Source organism: Palaemon carinicauda, chromosome 5 (assembly GCF_036898095.1).
Source record: "Palaemon carinicauda isolate YSFRI2023 chromosome 5, ASM3689809v2, whole genome shotgun sequence".
Lineage (NCBI taxonomy): Eukaryota > Metazoa > Arthropoda > Malacostraca > Decapoda > Palaemonidae > Palaemon > Palaemon carinicauda.
This window is the reverse complement of record NC_090729.1, coordinates 93,978,120-93,985,486: the sequence shown is the minus strand read 5'-3', so window position 1 is coordinate 93,985,486 and position 7,367 is coordinate 93,978,120. Positions and strand designations below refer to the sequence as shown.

The following is a 7,367-nucleotide window of genomic DNA, read 5'->3' as shown; positions in this document are numbered from 1 at the left end:
TATTGATTTATATTGTGTATTAATGTAGATATGGGGGGGACCAAAATGAATGCATGGCGGATGCTGCCCGGACAGACCGACCCGCGCTGACTGTACATATATATATATATATATATACTTATATACATATATACTTATATACATATATATATATATATATACATATATATATATATATATATACACACACACATATATATATATATATATACATATATATATATATATATACATATATATATATATATATATACATATACATATACATATATATATATACACATACATATATATATATATATATATACATATACATGTATATATATATATATATATACATACATATATATATATACATATACTGTATATATATATATATATACATATGTATATATGTATACATACATATATATATATATATACATTTATATACATATATATATATACACCCATATATATATATATATATACACACATATATATATATATTTTTAAATTAAATATATATATATATATATACGTATACATTAATATATATATACACACACATATATATATATATATATTAAATATATATATATATATATATATATACATATACATATATATACATATATATGTATATATAGGTATATATATATATATATATGTGTGTGTGATCCAGAGATCATTCTTTGAAAAGAGATGGACTGGGATTTGGAAGTATTTGTCTTCGAGATCCCGTGGGCATGGGAATTCCTGTGGTCTTACCGTTTGTTAGACCGTGATCGCTGTCTCCCTCCTGAAAGAAGTTTATAGTACAAACTTGTTCAGAGCTGAGAGGTCGATGACCGGTCTCCAGCCTCTAGACACCATTTTCACAAGAAAGAGTTGACTAAAGGAGCATGAAGAGCGGTCGAGGACTTCTTGGAGTGCGCCCTTCTCCAACATGGTCAGGAGTTTGACCCGAATGGCCAGCTCCTTTGTTTATCCTTTCACATAGGAGCTTGGTGGGTCTGGATCTCGATTCAGTGGAGGGAGAGATTGAATGAACGGGATCTGATACCCTGAACGAATCATAGAGACTTTCCTGGGTTCTGCCCTGTGCTGTAGCCACCTCTGCAGCGGCGTTGGAGGCATCTCACCGGTGTGCAGGTGAGACGATTTCTATCCTTAGTGGGAACGACCTCTGCCACTCCCTTTCCTACCTTTCCTCCTCGAGAGTACTTGAGGCCCGTCTGATCTTGTTCAAGAAAAAGTTTTTTAGACAACTTTTTCAAGGACCATGCTATCCTACTGATCGAGTTTTTGGTGGTTTGCAGCTGTTTCGTAGCTGGTGGTAGAATCTTAGCATAGGACCAAGATGTCAAGTTATATGGAGAAGGGATCCTCCAGGACTTCCTCCATCGTTTAACCGCATTCTCAACTTCCGGTTTGAACAAAGAAGAGCTGTCCAAGGTGGAGTTCCTAAGCTTGGAGACCTCAGCCTGATGGACCTGTCTGTGAAACCTTTCGATTATCGCATCCCGGCGCCTGAGTATCACATTAGTCCACAGGTTAGCCACCTGGTTGAGCGAGGAACTCAATGGTTTGGGTGCCAGATAGAAGGAAGGTTTTCATAATCTCCTCGTAGAATCTTTGGACCAGTCTTCAGTTCTAATGAAGTGGCCCATGGATCCTAACCACAGATCCAGCCATGAAGTAGCCTGCATGGCATACTTCACTACCTTTTCCATATTCAGGATATCAGACACCGTAAAGGAATCTGAGAGACCAGAAAGCCTCTCGAACGAAATTCCCATTGAAAGAGCCTCTAATGGAGTAGTCGTGCGAGACCTCATGATATCTCCTCTGCTGGAGGAATGGTGGAGAGAGAAATTTGAAGGACGAGCCCACTCGAATCAGACTAGAAGAGCTGGCGATCTGGGAGAACGCCTTTATCCTGGCTGCTGTCAACCCATACTCTTCTTCTTTATCATGAGGACTGGAGTCGACTGAAGCTGCGAGAAGTCCTGCTGTATATTTGAAGCAACTCCCACAGCTCCACGAGTCCTCTTAAGGAGTGAGATGATCATGAGAGGATTAGGGGCTCTGGAAGAGACAGGTGTCCTCCTAGGGTCAGATGGAGGATAAAAGAAGGAAAAGGAGACCAATTTTTTTCAACAGAATTCTTGCGGTTGACGATACTGCTGTCTGCTTTGCTGGTTGTGCTTTACCCGCAACTGCTGGTTTGACCGCCTTCACCAAGGGAGTATACAATAGCGACAGCGTTAGGTTAGGGGCAAAGGAGACAACTACCAATATTACCGAAACCCATTGTATACTCCCTAGAAGGTGAAATAACATCTGTGCAATCACTGAATCTTGTTTGTATAAATGCCTATGTCTTCATTTATAAAATAACACTAGGAACACTTATTATATCATGCAAGAAGTAAACATGAATACTAGGCTATCGAGCCTAGGGGCTAGGCTAGCAATCTAGCCACGTTGGCAGTTTTCTTACAGTAAACAGGTCCGGAGTATTCTTAAGGATGCCTACTGATAGAGATCGTCTCCGCCGGGATCGCTGTCATGGCACATGAAATTGAGGAAAGACAGGTCTCTTACCTGGTTGATGGCACACAGGCATTTGAAGGTCTTCATGTTTAGTCTTAGAAGAACATGCTGGAGAGATGGAAGCAGCCAGAAACTTCCTGGAAGGTTCCTTGAATCCAGCATGGAAAGGAACTGGGCACCCACCTCTTACTGGCGAATCAGGGCAACACGCATACTTTTCTGGAACAGTCGCTGATGCTCTGTGATGTTCGTCCAAGGGCTATCGAGCAGGAGAAAGAGGATCGCTTGCAGGAGCGTGATGATCACGAGGGGGAGATGAGGAGGAGTGCACTGGCAAGTATCGGTCATGCTTCGGAGACCTTTGGGCTGGAGTGAGCTGGCGAGTGACTTGTTGGCAAGCGACGTGTTGGTGAGCGGCGTGTTGGCGAGCAATGCGTTGGCGATCGATGAGCCGGTGGGCGGCGTGTTGGCGAGCAGCGCGTTGGTGATCGGCGAGCTGGTGAGCAGCGGACTGGCTATTGGCAAAGCTGCGTGCTAGCAAGCTGCCAGCTGGCGAATGACGAGCATGCTAACATCTGGTAGGAGGCCGTCTGGCAGGAGACCGTTTGGCAGGCAATCGGCAAGCTAGCGAACGGGAAGCTGGTGAACGGCAAGCTGGTGAACAGAGCGCTTGGGTGATCATGATCTGGCAAACAGTGCGCTTTGGGGTGATGTTCAAAGGCTGGTGAATGGCGATCAGGCGAGTGACGATCACGAGCTGTTAAGGGTGACCAAGAGAGTGGCAATCACTAGCTGGCGAGTAACAGTCACGAGATGATGAGTGAGAATCACCAGCCGGCGAGTGACAATCACGAGGAGAGCGGTGATCATGAGCTGGAGAATGTCGAGATGATCGTCGATCCCTGGAACCAGCCCGCTGTTTATTGACGGTGGGCGAGGGGTGAGGGCAAACGTCTGGGTGGCTGTAGAGGACAGGAGAGTCTTGCTTGAAAGACTGGATGAGAAGGCGTGGTGACATCTAGCAGGCCTAGGTCCTTGCTCAAACCCATCCTCTGAAGAGGAAAGAACAGAGACTTCGCTGGTAGCAGCAGGAACAGGCGAGGGCAAGAGATGGGCTTCGCAGACTGCAAGGCTGCAAGGACGTTGACCACAGCACTCGCAGGAGAAAGAACTTCTACTTTTGAGGGAGTCGGAGTATGTCACCTCTCGGCCCCCAGGTGTAGAAGCTCTAACAGTACGTCCTTCGAAGGTGGGCCTGCAGCTCCCAGTGACAGCCAAACCTGTAACAAATCATAAAGAGAAAAGGATTCTCCTGAGGGCAGGGGCAAAGTTGTTTCTCTAGGAGAAGCAGCTTCGTTACTGGAACCCTGGAGCTGACCTGGTGTTAGCTGGTCAACACTCCTATTTGACCTATCCTCAGAAGACACCGATCAAGCCGGAGCTTTGGGAAGGCGTGGAATCTCTCTTGGACCTCTTCGTGCGCCGGCGCACAAATCTCTCCCACTGGAAGTAAGACCTCTCTCAGCACTCCTCATAGGTGTTATCCTGGTCACAATGCCGTCCTCAGCAGGCTGGACACAACAAATTGGGGTCGGTCTTGGCAGGGGATATGAAGGTCCTGCAGGAGCATTCTTCTGGTCCCGGCCATGTCTGCACAATGGACGGCAAGAAGGAGAAACATTCACACCTGAAAAGAGAAAAAGAGAGTAGAATTAATCACAATGGCAAGTCTCTAGGGAGGCAGAGAGTGGTAACGTTTGTTCTCAGCGGAGCCGAAAGAAAAAGTGGGTTAGACACTTGTGTGTAAGTGAACTGGGTAGCTGGCAAACCTCAACTACTCCCCTTCCGACTAGTGTGTCGGTAGTTCCACCTCGCTTAAGAGTCTTTATGGCTAGTCTTTCAGCTTTGCTGAAAGATAATCCTTATGAATAGCGAAATGGTTTGTATTTAGGTTGGAACAAATACAAATTATATGAAATTTTTAGTATTTATATAGGTTCTCAGTGATAATGTTTCATTGGTTATCAGATGATTTTTAGCATTGGAGGTGCTATGATTGGTTTAAGAGTTTGAACCCATAGGTCTGCTTTATACACGTTGAGTTCATGATTTGCAAGTTGAATCACTGGGGCTAGAGCAGATGAGACACTATTTCTTTGATAATTTGAAATTTTATTGGATTCCCTTTTTTAGCCTTTTACAGGAAATTCGCTAGATACACCACAGCACATTAACCACCAAAAAACCTCAGTATGTTGACAAAACTTATAAGAAAGTATTATTCCAACTTATTTTAGGGTAGAGAGAGGTAAAAGTAAAACTTATGATTTCCTTTAAGATTATTTTTTATTTTGTTACAGGAAACCATTCAATTGTAGTACTGTGCATTACTTACCATAATTTATGTACTTTTATTTGTTACAGAAGTATCTCAACTGTAGTACTATACAGTACTTTCTATAAGCTAAAAAGCTTTGCACTGATCAATTAGTTGAATGAGTGCTGCAAACTTGTTTTGCTGAGTGAGCATTTAGGAATCTTACATAGACTTCAAGCAACTTGGAAAATCAGACTACTGTGATATAATTGTAGCATAGCATTGAATGATGGACACTAATGTACGAGAAGTGATAACGTTACAAGTTGGACATTATGCTAATTTTGTTGGAACTCACTGGTGGAACCTACAGGTAGGTGGCTTAGATCAAGATTAATGTTACTGTAATTCCTCTTCAGGTATAATGATACAGTATTTATGAATTTCTGACAAGATGGCATGCCTGGCCCCAGTAATAGTCTATTTGATAAAAATATCACAAATTTGTTCCTTTACAAAATAAAAACCTTCGACCTTTAATCAGAGTATGACTTCAGCAAAGCTGGAACTGCTGTTAGGCTATTTAATAAGGTAAACAGCCTGGCAGTGAGATACCTGTATTTACATGTAAGCTAAACAAACTTTAGTGTTCCATCCCTACGTACAAACCAACGCTATTTATAGGGGTATGAATTTCGGCGAACCTGAAAGACGAGCCATTAGATTTTAAGCAAGGGTTAACCACCCGCCCGCTAGTTAGCTGAGGGGGTCGGGGTAGTAACTACCCCTCTCACTCATACACCGGGGCTGTGAGCTTACTTTGTTTTTGGCTCGGATGGAGATCAGTTGTTACTGTTCTTCCCCTTCACCAATATTGACTTGCCATTGTTAATCTTATTTGCTTTTTCTTTACAGTGTGTATGTGTGCGTCTTCTGGCTATCAGTATGCGGATCAACCCAGGACCTGAAGGCTGCTCCTGCGGGACTTTTATGTCCTCTGTGGACACGGATCCTCACCGGTTGTGTCCCGCCTGTAGAGGGCAACGTTGTGATAATAATAACACTTGCCCTGAGTGCCGGGAGTGGTCTGCCTCCCAGTGGGAAAGGTTTGGAAGAAGGCTAAAAGGGATTCGTCGCCTTCGGGGTCTTCCTAGAATTAGAAGAAACCCAAAGCTTTTTCTGCCCCTTGACCTTCCTCCGAAGCTCCTGTTCGACTGGTTTCCTCCGGGGAACCATCGAATAGTAACTTAGGCCAGTTAACTCCTGGTCAACCTCGGTTCTTGAGAGCCCGTGCTGCTTCTCTTAGTAAAGCGGCCCTGCCTCTTCCCCTTGGGGAATCTTTGATCTTTTCTGATATTTTTCAGGTGTGGCTGTCTTTTTGATTGTCTGGCCCACCTTCCAAGGAGGTGCTGTTGCAATTCCTTTAGCTGGGTGCTGCGAGGCAATATTCTTCCTCCTCAGAGGTGAATCCGTTGGCCCTGCTTAGCATAGACCCTCGTGACCCTGAGGGTCATCTGCGGCCCTGCTTGTTGACTTCGTTCCTGCCTCATCCACCGCTGCTGTCGTTGTTGCCGAGGACTACGCTCTCTCCCTTGCTGATCATCCTTCGGGGTTGGAGCGAAGTCCAAGGCAAGTCTCCTGCGGGTGGTCACCTCTCTGTTGTGAGGGAGAACCCACCATAGAGACACCTCTTTGGAGGCCTGCCAGAAACTAGCTTGCTGGTCAGTCCTCCCTTGTTGAGGCTCGTTCTTGCCGGCTACGAGTTCGTGGCCCTCCTCGTCGCCTCGGACGTTCTCTTTCGCCTCTGGCAGGGAGACGTCTGTTTGGCTCTTCACCACCTGCTGCTGAACAATCCCTTTCGCAGGATCGTCAAGGACCTCCCTCGACATTGCCCAGAGGTCATTAGTTTCACAAATCTCGCCAGTCCCGCCATTCGCCATCTGGTTCCCGAGCTTCGCCTGTATCACCGGATTTTCCTCGGACTCGGATTTTCCCGGCATTGCGGTGCTCGCCAGTCAAGCTCTTCTCGCCGACTGCTCGCCAACAAACTGCTCTTTGTGGTTCTGTCATCGCCCATTGCCTCTTCATCTGCTCACTGAGTTCAGTAACTTGAAAAGCTCCAACTGTTTCTAGTCACCAAGTCCACTCACTCGCTCGTCATCGACCAGCTGTTTGCCATTCGCCAACGGCTCGTCACTCCCCAACGGTTTGCTGTTGTAGTGGTTTGCGGACTGTGGCCAGATGTAGCACGTAGTCTGCCTAGTGTTCGAATGCTGACCACACTCCAACATTCACCACACAAAAAGGTAAAACGGTGGAATACCCAGAAATCTGGGCAAAAGGTAAAAAGTCAAGAAAACTGGGTACTGGGCACCGCCCCTCGATTTTTTTATACTAGGCAAGGGACCCAGCTAGAACCTCAAATTTCGTTATCATCTTTTCTTGCCTTGAGCTTGCTGAATAAACTGTTACAGTAGTATGACCATTGATTTAATTCTGGGGAAAATCAGCA

The 7,367-nt window shown here is 45.0% G+C and overlaps 1 protein-coding gene across 2 annotated transcripts in view; it reads left to right on the top strand.

Annotated features, from left to right (window-relative positions):
• mst (misato mitochondrial distribution and morphology regulator) overlaps nucleotides 1–7,367 on the top strand; it is a 963,151-nt gene that overhangs the window by 86,697 nt on the left and 869,087 nt on the right. For both annotated transcript variants that reach the window (XM_068373866.1, XM_068373867.1), the window contains exon 2: nucleotides 4,963–5,228. In XM_068373866.1, coding sequence (XP_068229967.1) covers nucleotides 5,142–5,228 — 87 coding nt within the window. In that variant the 5' untranslated portion in view covers nucleotides 4,963–5,141. The remainder of the gene's footprint in view (nucleotides 1–4,962; nucleotides 5,229–7,367) is intronic.